Source organism: Erythrolamprus reginae, chromosome 7 (assembly GCF_031021105.1).
Source record: "Erythrolamprus reginae isolate rEryReg1 chromosome 7, rEryReg1.hap1, whole genome shotgun sequence".
Classification (NCBI taxonomy): domain Eukaryota; kingdom Metazoa; phylum Chordata; class Lepidosauria; order Squamata; family Dipsadidae; genus Erythrolamprus; species Erythrolamprus reginae.
The window spans coordinates 53,062,260-53,086,720 of record NC_091956.1 but is presented as its reverse complement, the minus strand read 5'-3'; the positions used below and the strand labels follow the sequence as shown (position 1 = coordinate 53,086,720).

At 39.1% G+C, this 24,461-nt stretch overlaps 2 protein-coding genes across 4 annotated transcripts in view; one reads left to right on the top strand and one right to left on the bottom strand.

The window, feature by feature from the left end:
* CFAP97 (cilia and flagella associated protein 97) overlaps positions 1 to 1,632 on the top strand; it is a 31,819-nt gene extending 30,187 nt beyond the window's left edge. For both annotated transcript variants that reach the window (XM_070757558.1, XM_070757559.1), the window contains exon 6: positions 692 to 1,632. In XM_070757558.1, coding sequence (XP_070613659.1) covers positions 692 to 798 — 107 coding nt within the window. In that variant the 3' untranslated portion in view covers positions 799 to 1,632. The remainder of the gene's footprint in view (positions 1 to 691) is intronic.
* A 3,835-nt stretch (positions 1,633 to 5,467) lies between these two features.
* Positions 5,468 to 23,841, bottom strand: SLC25A4 (solute carrier family 25 member 4). 2 transcript variants are annotated; one of them, XM_070757565.1, is made up of 4 exons: positions 23,759 to 23,841; positions 11,423 to 11,909; positions 8,113 to 8,253; positions 5,468 to 5,936 (listed from the first exon to the last, which is right to left on the bottom strand). In XM_070757565.1, exons 2-4 carry the CDS (start codon positions 11,856 to 11,858, stop codon positions 5,779 to 5,781), a joined length of 735 nt encoding a protein of 244 aa, XP_070613666.1. In that variant the 5' UTR covers positions 11,859 to 11,909; positions 23,759 to 23,841; the 3' UTR covers positions 5,468 to 5,778. The 2 variants fall into 2 exon arrangements, with proteins under 2 accessions (XP_070613666.1, XP_070613667.1); XM_070757566.1 differs by lacking the exon at positions 23,759 to 23,841 and adding an exon at positions 14,028 to 14,250.
* Between the last annotated feature and the right edge of the window lie 620 nt (positions 23,842 to 24,461).

The following is a 24,461-nucleotide window of genomic DNA, read 5'->3' as shown; positions in this document are numbered from 1 at the left end:
ATCTTCAACTGCTAATTTCAGTTTGATTGAAGTGTGGAGGGGAAAAAAACCACCCCATCGCACTGGCCTTTATTTCTACTGTATAAATAATGAAGTCAAAACTGATCATCAAGATGCCTTAATTTCTTTTCATTATGCAAGGGAATTATGTTTTTCTCTTTTTATACTTTTTCTAATATTTATAGGTTATTTAAATTCACGTGTTTACTGAGGTCATTTTCTAATCAGCACAAGTAACATCACTTACCCTAAGGATTGAATCTAAATACTATATGTACAAATATCAGTTGCCCAAAGTGAGTTGCTCCTGCATCTTGCCAAGCCCTCTATCCCAGGGGTCTCCAACCTTGGCAACTTTAAGACTTGTGGGTTTCAATTCCCAGAATTCCTCAGCCAGCTTTGCTGGCTAAAAGTCTTAAAGTTGCCAAGGTTGGAGACTCATGCTCTATACTACATGCATGCTGATCTCCTGAGCGCAGAATAAGTGAGTGACTCTACCTCCAATAACAGCAGTAACATTGAGCAAGGTTACTTTTTTCATAAGCAGCATCACACCTGTTCAAATCCAGAGAGTATTTCTGATCTTACTCTACTATGTGGGTTAATATTTATACTGTATACTTAAAGTTGCTTTAAGTTTATATTGTTACTTAAAATTCCATATGATCTCTTTTGTATACAATTTTGACAGGAGGTACATCCCGAACTTCCAGTCATAGTGCATCCAGTACAATAAATCGAAGGAGTGAAAAACCAGTTTTTGATAAATGGTGCACTGCAGCAGTTGAACCCCAGTAACATTCATGGCGCCTGGTTATAAATAATTTGCACTTTGCTATCAGATTTTTAAACTGATGGTTTGGGGATTACTGTAATTCTGTGCAGGACTGTTGTAATATTGAATAATTAAAGGATGCTGGAAAGTAGTATTAACTATAAATGGATACAATCTTGATTCTTTTTTTCATCTTTCTAATATGTGTTGGGCAGTATAGTCAGTATTTCCTAAAACAATACTTGTATTAAAAAGTGGCAATATTGCAAACCTTATTTTCTCAAAGTCGAATAAAATTGAGGTTTGAAAAGCAGGAGTAGGGTAGGCTGGAAATAAAAATTCATTTTTATTTTTTTTTAGTTTTAAATTTTGAATTTCTTACCATGAATTTTAATGTAACTTTGTATTGTAAACTTTTAATTTCATAATTTACAAGATCTAATTAAAATGTTAGAACAGAGAGCACATTTAACATACAACCTGGCCTTGGTGCTTTTTTCAGATTAATTCTCTAATTCTAGAAATGTGGATTTTAGGAAAGCAGTAGACATTTAAATAAATGTAAAAAGTATTGTCTATTATCTAGAACTCTAAAGATCTTGTACTGTAATTTGTTGGCAATTTTGGTCTGTGATGTATTTGCACAATTCTATTTATTAAAGTATTCTCTTAAAATTTTGCTTCTTGAAGTAAAAAAATTTCTTGAAATCTTGTGGGTGTACTTCTTAAACCTTGGCATTTTGGAATCTTTCCATAAGCATATATTTCTTTGTCAAAAACTACAAAGTGTGATTTGTTATGAAGGTATGAAAATTGTACATCTGTCCTTTAAAAAATAAGTAAAATATTTAACTGAATTGCTTCAGTGTGCAGTTCTTTTCTGTAATTTGAGTCAAATATTGTGAATATTTTTTTTAAAATCACATTACTTTTAATTGTATTTGTAATAGCTGTCTGCTCCAGAATATTATTCGGATTCCCTATCATTCATTGATTTAAGAAATAATTTGAAGTTAATTTCCTGTTTGAATTCCATATGCATTTAACTTAATATTTCTATGTTGTAAAAAGTTCTGGTCTATCTCCATTATCTGTCCATAATTACAGTATCTGTACAATGTAACAGTAAACTTATATTTGTATATAAATTACATACATGAACAAAACATTTGCATTTTAATGAACATAAGCGTTACATAAAGAGGCACCAAGACCCTGCAATCACAATTAAATGCAAGTATTGTAGTACAAAAGCAAAACTATGCAGTTACGTCTGATTTTCTTTATAAAGGAACAGTATAAAGGGAGAATGCAACAATATCTAGAAGTCATTCGTTGCCCATAGAATGCTTGCCATTTCAGTATCATTCCTAATGATTTCAAATGCCATTTCTGCACACTGGGATTTTTTTTTTCAAAGGTTGCTGGGGTATTTGCACTCATAAAGAAGGTATTAGAGTTCATTTTAGGATTTTATCTACAGTGCCATCCAGTTTTATATTTTAAGTACTTCTGGAAAAACAAGTTCTTCAGAACATATGGAATTTATATCTTGTAATATTCTAATCATTAGAAGACATCAGGAAATGGATGTAATGTATTTTATGTGTTCTCACATGTTTTATCCGTTAACTACTCAGTAATGTAAAGGTACAAAACTCCAAAACTATACAGCTTTTAGATGGGACTGAATAACTTCTAAAAACTATTGTAATTTCTGATATGGCATAATAGGGAAGTACTAAATGTTTAACATCCACGCAGCTCCCAACTGTGAAGGATACTGCAAAACTCAATGTAAACAATAGTCATTCCTAGAGGAAGATGAAAAGTTTTCAAATATGTTAATTAGGAGATTAATATTTTTTTGCACTTGTTTTGTATTCTCACACAATGATGTGATGAAATCTATCCCTAGAACGCCTCCAATTATGACTCAAAAAAGGTATCTATATTTCAAGAAACTCATTAGATATAGTCATAGTCCATAAGGTTGAAGATCACTGAGAGGGGGAGAAGGGAGCAAGAAATATCAAAAAATAAACTTGTACCTTTAAACCCGCAAGGTTTTGTTAATTTAGCCTTGCAATAAAGTGGAGTTCACTCAGCTAATCATCTTTTATATCTAGTTTACCTGGCTGGGCTGCCAGGCCCAAGGGTAGAGATGACACAGTGAAGTCCAATCGGGTTCGATCCTCTATTTACTTACCTAATGGATACTCAATCTATCACCTTATAACCTACTAGATATATTCTGAGATATTGTAGATGTGGCTACACTATACCTCTCCTCTCCCCTCCCAATCCAGCTCAGTCTCTTAATCCGGACCTCTTTCTGAGAAAGCCCTGTATAGACAACAATGACTCATTGGTTCATTCTTTTCACATATAATATAGGCTGGTGCCATTACCTCTCCCCTCACGATCCTCAGCAGAGCTCTGATGAAGCATATTCCTCCTCTTCCTCAGGTCAGCTGCCAAATTTCTACTTTACAAAAAGGGAACAAAGGGAGCCAGAAAATGCAAAGAAAAGTACCATCACTCCCCAACCTCATATGTCCCCCAAGGCCGCTTCACGAAGTAAAAGGGTTAATCCACTGACCATTGACCTTCCTTAGCCAGCTCTATCTTGTCTGCAAGCTTCTAAGTCACCCTCTCTATCTTCCCCTCACCCCTCACTGCCATTAAAATATTTCAAATTTCAGCCTCAGTTTCAAAGCAACCAATCATTGGTCACCTGCCAGGCCTTGTTGCCAACTGATTGGATGCAGGGAAGGAGAAGGGATAGACTCCTCCCATATTATCTTGTGCCATGCAACCTCTGGGTTTCCGGGAAGTGTAGGGCAGCACTGAAGAAGTGACAATTTTGCCAAATTTCAATCCCACAGGAACAATTCATCCTTTGCTTTGAATGAATGCTGTATGTTATTCTGAGGCAAAACCTGTCAAGGCGCAGATTTCAGAGTACTGTCACTGAATGTTCTAGCAGCTCAAGCTGCTTTAGCTTTTTATAACAAGTACAAACAAAATAAAATGGATGCTGTTACCATATGTCGAAGATCATACAATACTAAACCGAATAAGAAAACTGCAAGTGAGCTGTATCTGACTATAGTCCTCAGCTTACAAATACAATTGAGCCCAACATTTCTGTTGCTAAGTGCAGGGTGTCCAGCAAACCTGGAAAACAGAATCAGGGAATTATTAAAGAAATCAGTAGTTTGGGAACTATCAGGGAATTATTAGGGAATTTGTGAAAAAAATGGAATAAATCGGGGGGAAACCAAACTCTTAAAATGTTTAAAAGTCGGGAAAATCATGCAAAAAAAACCTCCTGGATCACGCTGCTTGGCAAAGTCAAGGAAAAATGAGCATTTAGGCAACAACATGCTTCCTCAGCTACCATTATTTCTCCGTGGCTTAGCCGTTTGGTATGACGTCATCTACGACCGCACCTTAACTAGATTGCAAGTTACAGGGAAATGTCAGGGAAATATTAAGGAATTTCAGAATGCTTTCCCCCTGGACACTATAAGCAAGGCAGTGGTTAAGTGAATTTTATTTTGTTTTATGACCTTTCTTAAGTGAATCACTGCGGTTGTTAAGGCAGTAACGCGATTGTTAAATGAATCTGGCTTCCCCATTGACTTTGCTTGTCAGAGGGCCACAAAAGGCGATTGATCACATGATCTTGGAACATTCTAACCATAATTAATGTGAGTCACCAAGCATTTTGATTTTGATCACATGGCCATGGAGATACAATGCTTGTATATGTGAAAAATGGTTGTAAGTCATCTTTTTCAGTGCCGTTGTAACTTTGAATGTGTTTCATCCTCAACTAACGACCAGGAGAGTCCTCAACTTATGACCTGGAAAATCCTCAACGTACGACCGCCCCGGCTGCAGCTTCAACTGGATTGGTTGAAGCTCAAGCAGCCTGAGAGCGGGAAAAGGGACAGCTCCCATTGGCTGAGAGTTCTATATAAACAGGAGTTCTTCACCTCTCAGTTGTTGCTGTTACCTGTTCGTGGTGCTGAATAAAATGTTCTGGTTCAGATTTCCTGTCAGAATCCTTCTTTTCAAGTTAGTAACAGCCTGGCTATCTAGCAGAATGTCACTAAATAAACTGTAAATTGAGGACTTCCTGTACACATTCAACAGTAACCTTCCTTTTAGTACCCACCCACAAACGAGAGAGGACATGATCCCAAAGTTTAAAAGTATGGTTATTATTATAATCACTACTGAACATTTAGGAATATTAAGACCTGGGGAGGAAACATAATGTGATGTCATCCAGGCTCTCAGATCTCTGGGAATGTGCAGGAGTGCATTGCAATCTTAACAAGACAAAAATGAGATACATTTGAGAAAAGGTGTGTTTTTCCCCCAATATGTGATTAAAGATAAAATTAGGAGAAATGAAGAACAGCATTTCCTGTGAAGTGATTTGTTATTTGCTGCAGAGATTGTAGCTGGTTTTTCTTATATGAGTCAGACCCATCCTCATAGTTGAACATGTTCTTACTAGTTTAGGGTGAGAAAAAGAACCCTGTCCTCTACCCCCTCTCTTCTAAACATAACACCACACAAATGCACACATACTCATCTCTGCACACACTCTTCACTGTCTGGAAGTTACAATCCTTGAAAGAACTTCTGCAGTGGATTTATCACACACACAAAAGGTTTATTTCTACTATTTATTAAACTCACTTTTCTAGTTGTTTAAATACTTTATCAATACACATCCTCGGGAAATATTTTTATTCATAGGAATATATTATTAATATTTGTCAAATAAATGTATATATACAAAGACTTTTTCCGACATGACATAAACCATCCCTGAACAATCATGGTTCCCCAATTTGACCTCTCAACTGGATTCGACCCACAGTAGTAACCACCTCTGTTTCCGTAGGAAATATTTAGTTGCCTTTAACTCACGTGTAAATATGTAACTAAACAGAACATAAGAGTCAAGTAGTTTGACTTGCTTAGACAACTTTCTTGATCTCATCATACAAGACTAATACAAAAGCACCTCCCATGCCTCTTAGAACATTGGACCAGGCACCTTTGAAGAAAGCCTTGCCTCCTTCATCTTTAGTAATTTTCTTCCAGCAGTCAATTGTACCCTTGTACATGATGTCAGCTGTGGAAATAAACATATTCAGGTAAATCACTCAAAAGATAAATAGATCTGTATAACACAATCATTTCTCTAACTCCAACAAATAAAGCATAATTGGAAAGTTGCTCTCTAGTTCTTACTTCAAAGTAAGAACTTCAAAACCTTACTTCAAAGGTTTCATAAAATAAATTTGCCTTTTTTTCTCTCTTAGCGTAACCTTGAAGCTCAAGAAATAATTTCACCTCTCTGTGTTTAAGAACTGTACTGATCTGAAGGTAATAGTATAACAGAACAAATGCAAATAAATATAACATTTTTTCTAAATTATCCAAATCGGATTTCTACAATAAGGTTTTGTGTTCATTCTGAAATATGTTCCAAATAAAACAGCAGAAATTAAACAAGTTTCTTAGCATTAAATAATTATATGCTCCTGAAGATAATAATAATAATAATAATAATAATAATAATAATAATAATAACAACAACAACAACAACAACAGAGTTGGAAGGGACCTTGGAGATCTTCTAGTCCAACCCCCTGCCTAGGCAGGAAGCCCTACACTACTATAGACAGATGGTTATCCAACACCTGCATAAAAACCTCCAGTGTTGGGGCATTCACAGCTTCTGGAGGCAAGCTGTTCCACTGGTCAACCGTTCTGACTGTCAGGAAATTTCTCCTTAGTTCTAAGATGGTGAACTAGAGGTAGCTGGGAAGCTAAATCAAGTCCCAGCAGTCCTGTTGGAGTGGTTGACACTGGAGATGGGGCTGCCATCTCATCCTGCTTGCAGCAGATCCCAACAAGCCACCATTCTCCATGTAATGAAAGTGGTTTATTTAACATGTCCCTACCAAGGGTGTTAAACTCATGTCATCGAAGAGTCATGTGACATATCGGGACTCCCCCTTCGCTAAACTGGGCTCATACACATCTGGCCCAAAGGCTGGGAGTTTTAACAGCCCTGCCCTGTGTTGAGGCAGATGATAGCTGAGTAACAGGAAAAGCCTTGCCTCTTGCATAAACCAGTTGCTTTCTGCCCTTCCTTTTCTTCTCAAAAGGGAAGAGTAAAATAGGAGAAATAGACCTGATTTGAGCATGGCTCCTACAAGAACTCGGGCAGAGCTTATCTCTGTTGCCTTCATTTTTAACCCGGGTGTCTTTCTGAAAATGAAAATGTACAGCATGACCAGGGGGAAAGAATAATCAGTGCATTAGAAGTGCAATATTCACATTTCAGGTAGTCCTTGTTCACTATGGGGCATTTTTGTCAAAAAACAGAAGTACCCTGTTTCCCCGAAAATAAGACGTACCCCGAAAGTAAGGCATGTCAGAGGTTTTGCAGAATTTGCTAATATAAGGCACCCTCCGAAAATAAGGCGTAGTCAAGTTTACATACGGTACGGTGGAAAAACATACGGTACCATTCAAAGCTGTTCATAGCGGTACCGTAATAATGTGGCGTCCCCTTCTGGCCCCTTCCATCGCTTTGTACCGTCCAGTACAGCAGATACAGTCTGCTGCTGTCTCACCGCCATTACAGTCTCCACTACAGTGCGTAGACTGTAGTTCCTCTGGTGGCCGGAAGCTGCAATAGCGGGAGTATAGTGTTGTACCATATAAGTGCTGTTGTTTGTGTGTGTGGGTGCCATACTGATAGGTACCATACCGTAATCAGTGTACCGTATGGTACACTTTCTTTGGGGATGTCAGCTTTTCTGCCTGTGAATTTGTCTTATTTGAGAAATATAAGGCACCCCTGAAAATAAGACGTAGCACAACTTTTGGAGCAAAAATTAATATAAGACAGTGTTTTATTTTCGGGGAAACACGGTAAATGCTGATTTTCAACAAAAATATCATAAATCATGATCATGTCATCATGGGACCCTGAAAATGGCTATAAATGTGAGCTAGGTGCTGAACACCTAAAATATGGCCACATAACCCTGAGTGGGAGGGGGGGCAGCCATCAGAAGTAGCCATGTACATTTGGGGCAGTCCATTGGAACTTTGAACAGTCACTAAGTCAAGATTATAGCTGAGGTCATTGAGCAAAACCCGCTAGCCTGTAGGAACAGATTCTTTCTGATTAGATAAAGGAATACGTGTGCTTCGTGCCAAATGACATCAAGGTGTTCTACTTCTTGGAAAGTGAAAGTGCTGAGAGATGAGGAAATTGATTATTTTCTTACCTCCTTTTCTGCCAGACTGCATCATCATTCTACGTCGGACAGTGTCAAAAGGGTAAGATACCAGACCTGCTACTGCAGTTACGCTCTGGGCGATCATCCAGCTGACTATGATGTGCACATTCTTTGGATCAGGCAGCATGCCTATTATCATGAGAAGATCACCCAAAAATGAAAACCGGAAGAAAGAGAGAAAAAATCATCAGTACTGTTTATAATTTCTATTCCATGCACCAGCAGATCTATGATACTCTTGACTACATACTATCTCTACCATGATGCCAGGGCAAAATTGCAGAGCTGTTTGGTGGGAAAAGATATCTACAGATCAGATGTTACTGATACAAGGATCCCTCAACTGACAATCAAAACTTCAATTGCTAAGTGAGGCAGTTGTTAAGTGAGTTTTGCCCCATTTAATGACTTTTCTTGCAATAGTTGTTAAGTGAATCACTATTGTTACGTTAATAACACAGTTGTTAGATGAATCTGGCTTCCCCATTTGACGTTGCTTGTCAGAAGTTTGCAAAAGTTAAACACATGACCCCAGGATATTGTAACTCATAAATACATGCCAATTGCCAAGCATCAACAAGTTTAAAAATACATTTTTTTAAAAAAATGTTCTTTTTACTTTTATTTTTTTAAATTTTAAAAAGCCTTGATAAACTCTATGAGATGTTTTGAGAGTTAAAAGTTACTATAGCAATGTGCCCTCCATGAGCTTCACCACCAAGCAGGAAGTCAAATCTAGTCCTCCACTATTCAAATGCAACATTCTAGCCATTGTATTGTAATCATTATCTTGAAAAACTGGGGTATACTGCCAGATCTTTATACTTGAGTATCTGACAAAGTGTCCTAAGGTAAAGGTTCCTTTCGCACATATGTGCTAGTCATTTCCAACTCTAGGGGGGCGGTGCTCATCTCCGTTTCAAAGACGAAGAGCCAGCGCTGTCTGAAGATGTCTCCATAGTAATATGGCCGGCATGACTAAACTCCAAAGGTGCACGAACACTGTTACCTTCCCACTAAAGGTGGTCCCCTATTTTTTCTACTTGCATTTTTACATGCTTTCGAACTGCTAAGTTGGCAAAAGCTGGGACAAGTAACGGGAGCTCACTCTGTTACATGGTGCTAGGGATTTGAAACTCCGAACTATGATCGGCAAGCACAGTGTCTTAGCCACTGAGCCACCACGTCTATAAAGAAGTGTCCTAGAGCAGTGTTTCCCAACCTTGGCAACTTGAAGATATTTGGACTTCAATTCCCAGAATTCCCCAGCCAGCGAATGCTGGCTGGGGAATTCTGGGAGTTGAAGTCCAAATACAGTATCTTCAAGTTGCCAAGGTTGGGAAACACTGTCCTAGAGCTAAAGAATTTAGTTTCTTACTTGCATTGCTTTTTTGTTCCTGCAGATGGCAGCATTGTGCTAACCTTGCTGAGATTGGGAACCTATGATATGTAGAGTCAAGTCTAGTTAATATTTGCTAATACCCCTACCAAAGCAGAAGAGTAGAATGCAATCTTGTAGATGGCAAGAGCAAACAACTTATGTAGTGCTGTCAAGAGTATCTCACAACAAATCAACTTCAGTCCAGGGAGATTTTTATAGTATTGCCACAATCTGAAGTTAGTTGGGGGAAAGATCAAAAGCAACATGAGAAAATATTATTTCACTGAAAGAGTAGTAGATCCTTGGAACAAACTTCCAGCAGAAGTGGTAGATAAATCCACAGTAACTGAATTTAAACATGCCTGGGATAAATATCCATCCTAAGATAAAATACAGAAAATAGTAAAAGGGCAGACTAGATGGACCATGAGGTCTTTTTCTGCCGTCAGACTTCTATGTTTCTATGTTTCTAAAACACCTCTTAAACTTTGAAATGGCCTTTTTGCACATATTGCTAAGTTACACCATGGTTTCTTCATAACTTAGTGAAATGTGTGAATTTGTATGTCATTAGTCCAAACCATCCTGGCTTGTTTCATAAATCCAAGGGAAAACCTTGTCTTACATTCTATACAAATGCAGTTAGGATTAAGATGCAGCTCGCTAGAGGCTAAGAAAACTGTATCAGGGTAGAGTATTTGGCATATTTTGACTTCAGCAGCTGTCATCATGTCACTATTAGTTTTAGCACACACATAGTTATTCTCCAGGATGATCTCTGGCATATTAGGGAACAAGAAAATATAGAACACCAAACTGTCTAACTTTGAGATATTAGTACTTTATTACTATTATTTTTTAAAGTGATTGTTACTTAAATCTAAATTGATTGACCATAGAAAGTTGATTAACCATAGAAAATCAACTTATTACTTCATGTAGAACAAATACTTATCATTGAAAATTACAGATCAAAAACAAAATTGTGTTTAAAATATTTTTTTCTTAGTAGAAAAAAAGAATTCTATATCCTTCTCAATTATCAACAGATTTACCCAGGAGATCCATGTTTAGGCAACACTTACAAATCCCATCGATTGAAATGCAATTTGTCAAGCAAAGCTCTGTTTAGGTTAGTCTTCCTTTCACCCGGACCCCAACAGTGAAGTTGGCTGGGAATATACCTATATGTTGTGGTTAGCTCTGGCCCAGCTCCTGCCCCAAGGACTCGGTGGAATCTGCTGATGAAGGCTCCTGTGACCAAGAAGACATGAGTGACAGGGAGGAGGAGAGTGGGGCAGACAGCTCAGAAGGAGATCAATTATCTAGCTCCTCCTTGGATTCAGAACAAGAGTTAATGATACAGCCACGCATGCGGAGAGCGATGCATAGGCAACAACAACTGAGAGATTATTATCAAAGAAAATGAGGCACCTGTGGTTGGGTGGGGCTGTGGTAATTAGTGAGGCTGCTATAAATAGCAGCCTGTGGGTTTGGCCATTGTGGAGGGTTATCTGATCATTGTGTTTCATGACTGCTTTGCTGACTTTGATCTTTGTGTGCTGATTTTCCCCCCCGCTTTGAAACTAACCCAAAGCAAAGTGTGTTCCACTTTGTGAAAGAAGGACTGTGAATTGCCTCACAGCTGCAAGCTAAGTATCACAGAACTGATAAGGGACTTGTACAAATTACCAGTTTGTTTGGAGACGAGTGCTCTTTGCTATACAAAAAGAGTGCTCTGTTTATTTACATTTTTGGTATAAAGAACATTGTTTTGAATTTTCAAACGTGTGTGTGTCTGAAATTGTATCTGTGCATTTTTGGGAGGATTCTACCAGAGAGCTCGACAGAACACCTATAGCTTGGGGAAGCCTGATCAAATCATCTTTTCAAGACCATTAGACGTCTGTTTCTTACCTTTAGCTGTATCATAGACGCCAAAATAAGCAGCTCGGTAGATGATGATACCCTGGACTGACACATTGAATCCCAAGTAGAGCCCCCTGAGGCCATCAGATTTGTAGATCTTAGCAATGCAATTGCCTAGCCCAGAGAACTGCCTCTCATTCGGCCCTTTGCCCACATCAGCTGCTAACCTAGTCCTGGCAAAATCTAGAGGGTACACAAAGCAGAGAGACGTTGCTCCTGCTGCACCTCCAGAGGCCAGGTTGCCTGCAAAGTAGCGCCAGAACTGTTTGTGTCTGTCCACTCCCCCAAGGAAAATCTGCTTGTACTTGTCCTTGAAGGCAAAGTTGAGGGCCTGGGTGGGGAAGTACCGGATGACATTGGCCAAGTTGCCTCTCCAGAAGGAAATGATGCCTTGCTCCTTGGGAATCCTTATCACACAGTCCATGATTCCCTTATACTGTTTCTCAGCTGTGATTTGTTGGCTGGCATGCTGGACCTGTTGAACGAATGAAACAAAAAAGGGGATGGAAGAAAGACAAAAGGAAGTGAGAGGGAATGGACAGTTGTAGCTTGGGTTGTTTGCTCAAATTGAACTCATAGCTATATGTCTATGGAGCTTCTCAGTCATCCAGGTCATGTCCCAAAAGTGCTTTTTTCAAGGGACATCTAGACTTCCTAGTTTTTCTTTGAAAACAGTTCGCTTCTTATGAAAGATGCTTCTTCAGCTCATCTAATAAACTTCTTCAGAGGTGGAAAAGCTTCTTGGATGAGAAGCTAAACATCTTCAAAGAAAAAATGGAAAGTCTAGTTGACTCTTGAAAAAAGCATCTCTGAGACAACACATAGCTATGTTTCACTTCTTTCTTTCTTTCTTTCCTTCCTTCTTCTTTCTTTCCTTCCTTCTTTCCTTCCTTCCCTTTCTTTCCTTCCTTCTTTCTTTATTTCTTTCTCTTTTTTCCTTCCTTCTTTCCTTCCTTATTTCTTTCCCTTTTTTCCTTCCTTTCTTTCCTTCCTTTTTCTTTCTTTCCTTCCTTCCTTCCCTCTTTCTTTCTTTCCTTCTTTCTTTATTTCTTTCTCTTTTTTCCTTCCTTTCTTTCCTTCCTTCTTTAATTCCTTCCTTCCCTTTCTTTCTTTCCTTCATTCTTTCTTTCTTTCCTTCCTTCCTTCTATATTTCTTTCTCTCTCTCTTGGACTTATATACCACCCTTCTCTGAGGACTCAGGGCAGCTTACAACATAAAAACATCATACGACATAATACAAAATATGGAATTTTGTTCCATATCAAAACCAGTTATCAATTTAAAATTAACAGCAATAGCATCAATGCATTTAATTCTATTAAATGCATAGATTTGCTTTATTTGGACACAAGATCTGAAAAACATAAGTCTAAGAAATATGTTTGTTCCTTTAGCCGGTTCATATTTTCTCATGGAAAGACTTTGTACTTGATCTCTATATGCACATATCTTAAAAGATGATTAGACAGTGAAGTTATATAAAACTGTTCAAAAGAAGCATGCACCAGAAAGAAAGCATCATTTTGGAAGTAAAAGTTGCGTCCTCTAGAAACTGCATGGATTCTTTCAAGGTTGCCCTTAACTTCAGGTACAGTCGCTGCAGCTTCACCTTCACTCTCAGTTGCTTCAACTTCCCAGAGATTGTCAATACAGCTTTCTTTTTGTATGAATATGCAATAGGGACAATCGGAGATTGCCTTCAAAGCAGCAGTGTTAACCTTTCAAAAATCACACCTGTCTTTATATTTCAAGGGCGAACACTTTGGCCATACCAATACACTTTATGAAGCACCCCTTTGCGTGACTTTACTAAGTATGTAAGCGTTAAATGAAAATAGATTACCGTATATTATTTCAAGCGTGAAGACCCAATTCATATACACACAAGCTTTCTTTCACATATGCATCCGTTTTGGGAATTTAGTCACTGTCATAAGTTAGCAAAACATTGCAGCAAACTTTTATGCAATAGATTAGTTTAAATGGAACTAGGTTAGAAAACAAATGACCAGGGCAGTCCCATTTGCACTGCCCATTGAGTATTCCTTTTGATTGGGCTGAATGGCACACCACGTGCCCAATACGAGAGAATAATCAAAGCCTGAAGGAGATTCTTCAAGCCCTGGGTAGCTTGCTATCTACTATGCCAAGAACAAGGCTGCACTGATCTTCTGTCATCAGACCTGCACAACTGCAGTTTCCATATTTAGTCACTTCATCTGACACTAAAATTCCTACTCCGCTCCTATTTACAACCTCACATTTTGCTCCGTGCAAGACTTTACTTTCTTTCTTTCTTTCTTTCTTTCTTTCTTTCTTTCTTCCTTCTTTTTTTTTGCTAGAAAAGCAGAGCAGTGCTTTGAGGGACAAGATTTCTTAGAAGAAACTTATAAGGAAGAGTCCCCAAGTAATTTTCTGCATCTTTCCATCAGGGAGGAATGTCCTTGCCATCTTTTTTTTTGGAAACGCCAGCCAAATCAAAAAGCTTTTCCAATGGCAGGTGCCAGATTAATCTCTGATCAGTTTTTTTCCTCCCAAACTCTATGGATAGAGAAGCACAACAAGGCTCCAAATTCATCCACTTCTGCTCACCTGTAGCAGCAACTTGACTCTTTCAATTGGCGCTACAGCCGTCTTGGAAATGGCAGCAGCGATTCCTCCTGCCAAAAAGTCCTTAAGGAAACTGAGAGCCTGGTCAGACATCCTAAGGGGAGCGACACTCCAAAGCCCCTTCCCTAGCAGAAAAAGAAGAGGGAACGAAAAGTCCCCGCAGAGCCGTCGATAGGTACTTCCCCACCCTCGTCGAGCCACACAGAGAACCCTTTACTTTTCCCCAACTATTTATAGCCTTTCGGGGTCTCGCGATAAAAGGAGGACCCGTGGGGGGGGGGGGGCAGATCCGCCAGTGGCATTGGCTAGGACCCCCATCCTTGGAGGGCACCGCGGGGGAGACGCCATGTTGCTCTCTTCCGACGGGGCCACCTCTGAGTAAGGGTCGCCGGCAAGGGCACATTCATGTTATCTGGTCCCCTTCAGGCGTTAGGACACGGCATGTGCTCGCTGTATTAATAGCACAAGGGAGACGTAGGGCAGCCGGTCCTTCGGGACGCGGCGTTAGTTAACCCTTTGGACAGCCCGCGGCAGCGGCAGGCGAAGTGGCGCGCGAGGAAGGAACGATGCCCAGGGAGCGGATCCCCCCCCTTTCAAACTTTACCTGAGCGCCTCCCTCTCCCGTCTCAGAACCCTACCACGCATGGTATAGCTGTAGCATTAGTTGTAGAAGCGGACTCCACCTGGGTTTACGGGGGAGCCCAGTGGAGAAATGCCACCAATGCTTTTTACACGTGGCTAGAGAAAGAAGAGGTCTCTTTAATTATTGTATTTATAAGCTGCTTTAAGAGTAATCTTCCCCCAAAAGTGACTTTGGACAATTACTTTATATAGTTATACATAAAACTTATTGGTCATTTTATATATATAAAATGACCAATAAGTATTATGTATAACTATGTGTATTATGTATAACTATATAAAGTAATTGTCCAAAGTGTGTGTGTGTATATATATACAGTATATATATATATGTATTGCTAAAAAAAATAAAGGGAACACTTAACACAATATAACTCCAAGTAAATCAAACTTCAGTGAAATCAAACTGTCCACTTAGGAAGCAACACTGATTGATAATAAATTTCACATGTCAGCACATTTAACTTTGTACAGAATAAAGTATTCAATGAGAATATTTCATTCATTCAGATCTAGGATGTGTTATTTGAATGTTCCCTTTATTTTTTTCAGCAGTGTATATATGTGTGTGTGTGTGTGTGTGTATGTATGTACACATACATACATATGTAAGTATGATTTTTCATCACCCACTTCATACTAATTTTGTTATTCTGCAAAACCTATAGATAGTTATAAAGCACACTAAAGCAGTATATACCTCTTAAGTGCTATTGCTATTTAACAGAAAGCTGTAAAAACCTGGCTCAAAGGTCTTCAAACTTGGCAACTTTAAGACTTATGGACTTCACCTCCCAGAAGTCTCTAGCCAGGTATGCTGGCTGGAGAATTCTGGGAGTTGAAGTCCACAACTCTTAAAATTGCCAAGTTTGGGGACCCCTGGTGTTCCCGCGGTCCCCTGCAGAGTGTTCCCACAGGCCTGGGGATGTTGATCTGATGGTGTGCCATTGAGATCCAGCCATTAATGACAGGTATGGTTTAAACTGTTTTAATGTTTTTAATTGTTGGTTTAAATTGTTTTAGATTGTTTTAAGGATTTTAAGGTTACATCATATGTTTTACTCTTTGGTTGTGAGCCACCCAGAGTCCCTTTGGAGTTGGGCGGCATACAAATCCAAATAATTAATTAATTAATGCATTTTATTTATTTATTTTTATTTTAGTAACTTGGTAACAATCCAGAAAATTTGGATTATTGACTGAAGACCCAGTTTTATCTGTGCAAATGTAAGTGAACTAGTATTGAATTGGCAACTTTTAATACTGATGTAACATATGTGTACACAAGGTTGTAAGCTTGAGAATAGGCTGGGCCACACCTGCCTTTGGTATGATGTAAAAACAATTAACTGGCAAGAATTACCATGTCATAATTTAGAATTTCTTTAAGAATTGTATGTTAAGAAACTACTGATGCAACTTGTTTGGGCACAGACTATTTTCTGATTTACACAGAATTTTATATAGGATTGTCAGATGCAAAGAAAAACCTGTAATTTACCAAGTTTAATTTTTCCTTTTTGAAACATTTTCCCTTTTACATAAAGCTACTTAATCTTGGGAAAACTTTTAGTTTCAGGTTCATATGGTGTTTGTTCTTTATATAGTCAATACCTCAGATCAAACTAGCTTATCATCTATACTAGTTGGTAAAAGCCTACCAATGATTTTCCTAGCTCTGCTACTAAGGCCTTTTATGTGTCAATATTGAACTAAACTGACCCCATTTCCTGGGGAGATGATATGCTGTTAAACTATGAAAGGAGCCCTTTCATGTGCAAATATGCTTTGCCTCAATATTTTAATTGGCATGCCTAGGTGTTCTCACACCTACATATAAAATTGCCTCCTAAAGAGACGTCCATCTGTCCATCCATCACCTTGGGGGGGGGAAATTATTGACTCCCCCAGAAAGGGTTCGCAACTTGGGCGTCCTCCTCGATCCACAGCTAACTTTAGAAAACCATCTTTCAGCTGTGGCGAGGGCGGCGTTTGCCCGTGTTTGCCTGGTGCACCAGTTGCGGCCCTATTTGGTCAGGGAGTCTTTGCTCACGGTCACTCATGCCCTTATCACCTCGAGGTTTGACTACTGCAATGCTCTCTACATGGGGCTACCTTTGAAGAGTGTTCGGAAACTTCAACATGTCCAAAATGCAGCCACGCGAGCAGTCTTGGGCCTTCCAAGAAATGCCCACATCTCGCCATCACTCCTACCGATCCATTTCCGGTCACAATTCAAAGTGTTGGTTATGACCTATAAAGCCCTACATGGCACAGGACCAGATTATCTTCGAGACCGCCTTCTGCCGCACGAATCCCAGCGACCGGTGAGATCCCACAGAGTTGGCCTCCTTAGGGTCCCGTCGACCAAACAATGTCGTTTGGTGGGACCTAGGGGTAGAGCCTTCTCTGTGGGAGCCCCAGCCCTCTGGAATCAACTCCCCCCAGAGATTCGCACTGCCCCCTCCCTCCTTGCCTTCTGAAAGAGCTTAAAAACTCATCTTTGCCGCCAGGCTTGGGACTCTTAGATCTTCCCCTGACCACTGAATGCCTTAGTATGTCTGCTGAAAGTTTGGCTAATAAGTTAATTGTTTGGTTAATCTTTTCTTTTAATTGTTTTTAAATTGTAGTATTAATTGGATTACATTATTGTTCTGTTTTTATATATGCTGTGAGCCGCCCCGAGTCCTCAGAGAGGGGCGGCATACAAATCCAATTAAATAAACAAACAAACAAACAAACAAACAAACAAATAAATAAATAAATAAATAAACGATGAACACCTACATATAAGATGCTGGTAGAAATAAATTCTGGGAAGAATGAAGTTCTGTGCAAAATAGAATGCTACTGCTTTAAAATTCAGCTGGACTGCTTTCTCTCAATTGCCAGCTATTTTTTTCTTCCAGTGCAAAGAGGAGGAGGAGTTCAGTTTTTCCTGGTAGGGTCTTCTAAGGACAGCCTTGGCACATGATTGGAACACAAATGTCACTTAGGTGGGAAGAAAATTGGAGCAGGATTCTTGATAGCGCATGACTAGGAAACAAAGTTCTATCCAAAATGTAAAATGCCAGTACAGGAGGTAGTTGTGCATAACATTCTAACTAGGCAACATCATGAATTTGTGGTTACAGAAAGTATGCTTGCACCTTAGTTTGCTGGACAAATTTTCAACCAAATGATAAACAATTAAAAGTATGCCTTATAGCAGTGATCACGAACCTTTTTTTCCTCGGGTGTCAAAAGAGTCTGTGTGCACACTATTGCGCGTGCGTGAGTGCCCACACCTATAATTCAATGTCTGGGGAGTGTGAAAACAGCTTATCCCGCTCCCCAGAGGCCCTCTTGAGGCCAGAAATGGCCTGCTTCCCTAATAGTGGGCCTAGTAGGTTCGTGTTTTGCACTCCTAGGCTCCAAAGGCTTCCCTGGAACCAAGGGAGGGTAAAAACGTCCTCCCCCACCCCCCACAGCCTCTTTGGAAGCCAAAAACGCCCTCCCAGAGCCTCTGTGCAAGCCAAAAGCTAGCTGGTTGGCACACATATGCACATTGGAGATGAGCTAGGGCAATGGCTTGCGTGCCAGCAGATATGGCTTCGTGTGCCACCTGTGGCACCCATGCCATAGGTTCGCCATCATTGCCTTATAGAATTCAACAGCAATTGATTTCTAAAAAGTTTCATGATCTATGTGGCTACCTAACTTGCAAAAATATGACTTGAGTAGACAGTGTCCAACAATAAACATAGAATTGCAATAGAACAGAAAATAAATAATTGGGGTTCACCAACAGAAGGCTACGGATTTCAGAATGAGCTTCTTTGGTCCCATGTCACTTGCTGAAGTCTAACAGAATTTGTAACATGTCAAATCTCAGGAGGAAGATCATTCTGCTGAGCAGATACCCTCCCAGAAATTGTATGTTTCTTAGGTCACAACACTGCTTTAAGGAAGGGACCTGGAACATGTCCAGTTGACTGGAGTGTATGGGGTGGTAGGAACCACCAGATAGGGGCTCCTGCAGATAATTGGGTACTACACTAAAGAGAGTTTTATAGGTGATAACTTATATATTATAAAAGTAGTATTATATTTATGCTACTTGATACTTTGCTGCATTATTTTCTTCGTTATAAATGTGTGCATATATGTTTTGCTCTGTCATGATCCTAACCATAAAATAGCTTTAAATTTTAATATTAAATAAATTTTAACTGCAGTTGGAGTCACTGAAATACACAAGAGCAGCTTCTCACAGCATGGAGGTTAACATTATTTGTCTGCTGATATTCTAATATAATATTAACATACTATTAGAGGTAGTTATTATTGATTAGTTGAAAGATCAGGAAACTCTAATCAGTAAATATTCAAAGGAAGAAATACATTTGTCTAATTGATGCAGTTTCTTGTGCTAACACAAAACCCCACGTGTTAATAATATTGAAAGTTCTTTAAATTGTGAGTGATGTACTGAACATTCAGCCAAATAGTAAACAGGTACAAACAAGCACAGACAGGCAAGGGATGGGTTAAGGAGGGCAGGTACAAATTATATCATAAACCTTGCCATGACTTAGCGTGAATTATGATATGATGATGCTATTTCATCACCATCTTACTGATGAGAGAGTGTGACTTGCAACATAGTTCAAGGGGTTTTTTTTCCCAGTATTGCTTGCTTTTAAATTTTGAAAATACACAAATATGTCTGTAAATACATTCTTGAATTTGATTGTATGATGTTGAGATAAATTGCTTTTTGTATTTTAATTTGGTTTGGAAAATGCTCAGCTTTACCTAGAGGCAACAAAATAATATTTTTCTTTATGTAGCCCCTAGTTTTAGATATACAGTGATCCCCGCTCGTTGCGAGGGTTCCGTTCCAGGACCCCCCGCAACGAGGGGGTTTTCGCGAAGTAGCGCTGCGGAAGTAAAAACACCATCTGCGCATGTGCAGATGGTGTTTTTACTCCCACAGCGCTAGCGAGGAGCCGAAGATTGGGGGCGGCGCGGCTGTTTGCCGCCGGCATGGAGGGCTTCCTAGCAGCCCCCCAAACCCGGGTTGGGGGTCCGGGGGGCGCTGGCTCTCGGCGCTTTCGAGCTGAGTCCGGGAGCGAATTCGCTCCCGGACTCAGCTCGAAAGCGCCGAGAACGAACGGCAAGGAACGGCTTGTCCACGCCGTTCATTCTCACCGCTTTCGAGCTGAGTCCGGGAGCGAATTCGCTCCCGGACTCAGCTCGAAAGCGGCGAGAATGAACGGCGTGGGCGGGCGAAGGGCGGGCGGCAGCGAGGAGTTTGCGTGGGCGGTGGGGAAACTCCTCGCTGACGCCAGCAAGAGGGGGAAGACTCAGGGAAGCCGCCCAGCAGCTGATCTCCCGGTTGCCATCTACGCATGCGTGCCCACGGGCACGCATGCGTAGATGGTATTTTGACTTCCGGGTTGAAAAATAGCGAAGTACCCTGTTCGCAATGGTTGGGGACGCAATAAACGGGGGATCACTGTAAACTAATTAAATTTATGTCCCCAAACTGGGGCAGATTGTTTTATTCCTTGAAAATTATTTCCTGTTGTTAAAATGGAATATTGCTCTTGATGAACCATCATTCTAAGTTTAGACAATTGTCTGAAATAGGCTAATTTGTCAATACATCCTGTGGGAAAGCCTGTTCCCTCAACTTTCACACATTTTCCTCCTCCATTCCTATATACAACAATTGAAAGCTTATATAAAGAAATTGCATTATGACTTTAGAGATAACCATTCATAGATGGAGCATTCCAGGGAACAGAACAGGACAGAACAGAATAGAATACTGTAGAATAGAATAGAATAGAATAGAATAGAATAGAATAGATGCCACACTATATTTGGTCAAGTATGATTAGGCACACAAGAAATAGATTGTCATTGAAGGAAAGGTTGAGAAGGTCACTCCTGGTGTTTCCAGACTAGAGACATTTTTACACAACTTGTTGTCACCACTATAAAACTACAAAAGGAGAGAGGAAAAATAATCTGCATCCATAGAGCATTGTGATTAAATAAGTGGTGAGTATTTACCATCAGTCTAAACTGATTAGTCTAAGTTTAAATCAAAAACTCTTATTTCATACTAGCCATTCCAGCCTTAATTTCTTCTGAGTGTTGGATCATTCATAGATACAGTAACAAGCACTCTCACCAAAATAACTTCAACCCAACTACTCAAGGTCCCAATATACTTGGAAGCTAGTAGTACATACTGCCTTTGGATACAGAGTTTCAATAGTGAAGAATGGGGAAGTATAAAATAAGACTGGGAGGCTTGTTAATTCTGTTGACATTCCCTGAACTTCCTCTGGACCAACCTATGTTTTCATGGAAACTATGATCTATTTCAATATTATTACTTTTTGAAGAGAACTGACAGCTCACTTGAGAAAATAGTAAACTATAACTCAACAACATCTAACATCCGACTGTTTTGTAAGGTATACCAGACTCTTTCTCCGTGACCTAGAATAGCCTTGTAACATACACCGTAATACTAAACTCTTCAGCAAGACTCATTTCAATCTAAGCCAACTATTTTCAGTCTATCCTATGCTAAGGGCATTTATAATTTTTAAAAATTGTGATCACAGGCTCTGTTCTTGATTCTTTTTGAATCTTCTTCTGAAAATGAATCCTTTCAGATGTTGTCATTGGAGAGTTTTAGTGAGAACTATCATAGTCCAATCCCAAATAATCCACACAGAATATTTTAGGATTTTCAGTGGAATCTCTCTGTATGTCCTACTATTGGAGTAAAGCTTTCCACGAGTATTTAAATAAAGCTAGCTTCAACTAATTTTGGGGAAGCTCAGCGTGTCAAATGTAGCAAACATATAAGTTTCTGTATTTTAATTAATTGCACGTAAAATTGCTAGGATGCACAACTCTATATAGTCCTAAATATGCTCTCCTAAGTATCATTGTTTTTGCCTGAATCCCAGAACAATATTTGATCCCACAAGAAATCTATAAAAATGTAAATGCCCATTTGTTCATGATCTCAAATCTTTAAAAGTCCTTCAATGATTGGTTTGAAATCTTGACAGAGTGTTGCATTAGATTATAGCCTTTTTATATATAGATGTCACACCTGTGACAGGTAAAAACTGGTGAAAAACATAGGAGAATGTGGCAATATATACAGATTCAAACAAAATATAAAAAGGATTTAGAACAACACAATTTTCAAATCGGCAACCAGTAATTGATAACAGGTACAGAAAAAAAATGATTATCAAGACATATAATTTTTTGCTAAAATTCAAAATGGAGGAGGAAATCATGTGTAGACCAAAGATTTCGGTTATAATATTAAACTAGAGTATTGGGAACAAATTTGGGGAAAATATTACAAACTGACAATGTCAGCCATATATAAGGAAAATATATACACATAATGTTCTATAGATGGCATTTACCACCAGTGAGATTGGCCAAAATGTACCCAACTACAACACCTAATTGTTGGAAATGTAATCATTTCCAAGGGACGTTCTACCACATGTAGTGGACATGTCCCAGGGCAAAGAAATACTGGGGGGAAATTTAAAAAAATGGATTAAAGAAATAGCAGAGCAAAAAACTGAGATGAAGCCAGAGCAGGTGTGGGTTCCACTTACCTTTGCCATCAGTTTGCATTGTGACATTTTGTGCGAGAGAGAGCATAGCGAATGCACACTCACGCGTCCCCTCCTGCAATTCTGCTTCTACATATGCTCAGTAGCTAGATTCAGCCTAAAACACAGCAGAGGAGTGAGGAGCTGTGCTTCTGGTGAAGGAATAAAGGTAAGTATAAACCCAGGGATGGATGGGAGGGCCCTTTCTCAAGCAGCAACAGAGGAAAAAACTTCCAAACAGTAAAAAATTCAGAATAAAATCCAAAAAAAGAGAAGGACATGTACCGACACTGACTGAATCAGATTCATGACACCATTGTGATGTCACCAGCAGGTCACTAGCGGTTTGGGCAATCCGTTCCGAAGCGGGAAAAACCTACCCCTGGGCCAGAGCAATAATGGGTTGCAGTCGGTACAGCTGGGATTTGGGTTCTGGTGGCAGAAATTGTGATGGGCATGCATCTCCGTGGCCCCGATGCATGCACGCATGTACACAATGAGATTTGGCTTATGCACATGTGCAGCAAGTGAAATCTCATACGAGGAGACTCGTGTGTGATATTTCATCAATTTCCAGTGGTTTTTTGCTTCCATGCATACGCGGAAGCAAAACAGCTACCATAATTTGGTGAAATCTCACACACGAGAGCATCCTCGCGTGAGATTTTGCTTGTTGTGCATGCACAGAAGACAAATCTTGCACCGGCGTGTGTGTCTGTGCCCACCCACCAAACATGTCCACACCCATGATGATTCCAGAGGGCGTACCAGTACGGCCAGTAAGTGGAACCCCTGCCTGGGCCAGAGCTGTTTTTATTAGAAATAATAAAAGAAAATACCAAAAAAGAAATGTATTATATCATGCAGCATATAATTACAGTAGCAACAATTACAATTGCCCAAAATTGGAAGAAGGAGAAGATCCCCTCAAATGCAATGATTATTTAAAGGGTGCTTGAATGTACAGAGATGGATAAACTAACAATGGAATTAAGAGAGAGAGAGAGGAATCAATGTATTATAAAATATGGAACAGATGGTATGACTGGCTTGAAAAGAAAAGTAAAATTGATGTTTAAAGAATGTAGGATGTAACAAAATGGAGTAAAATATATTTAGAGTGTAAATGGATGTAAATTAATGTACAAAATGTATAAAGGAATAGTAGGTATAAGAATATTTATGTATAAAACAATAGGCCTCAATATGGAAAATGTATAATTAAGAAAGAAATTCCGATATCAGAAAGCTGTATTAGAGAAATCATGTTTCTAAATGTGGAAAATTTGCAATAAAAAGTATTTTTTAAAAAAATAAAACTTTGCAAATGTATGTTTCTTTTTGCCACTAGATGGCAGAGCAAACAAGATTTAGATCTGTTAAAGTGAATTCTAGTTCCAAGAATTCTAGTCTTCTTACCAGTGTTTTTCAAACTTGCCAACTTTAAGATGTGTGGACTTCATTTCCATAGTTTTTCAGTGCTACCAGTTTGAAAAGGCACTTTGCATCTTCTCCATCTTGTTTATCTGCCCCTCTTGTTCTCCCTTCCCTCCTCACTTGTAATATGATAGGAGGAAAAGGAAGAATAAATTCTGTTTCATAAAGATATTTATGGCATAGTTTCCTGCAAACAAACCAGAGGTGCAGATATTAATTATAGCTAAATATTATGAAGATGGCTCAGAAGAGTACAGATTATCATCCAATAGGTGACAATATTGAAAATTATTTATATCTGATTTACATCATCCAACGGAAGAAAAAATTCTACCAGGCTCTTTTCCAAATTTGTAATGTTGAAAACAAAAATTATACTGACTTCAATAATAAACTAAGATATTGTGCTCAGTTCTAAGATAAGTGGCATATAAATTTGATAAATAAGTGGTGGAAAATTGTAATGTTTGAATAATATTAGGCAAAAAATGTTTCTCCAGATTGTGTAATTTCTTTAATTCTGCCACTATGTATCTAATATTAAATAAAAAAGATAGGTCTGACTAAGTTTATTATTTGCAGTCCTATAGCAAAATAAATTGCAATCAAAACTAAAACACCTGTTTCACTTTGGGGCATTTATTCAAATATAATGACCAATTTTCAGTACTGAGTAGATATCTTG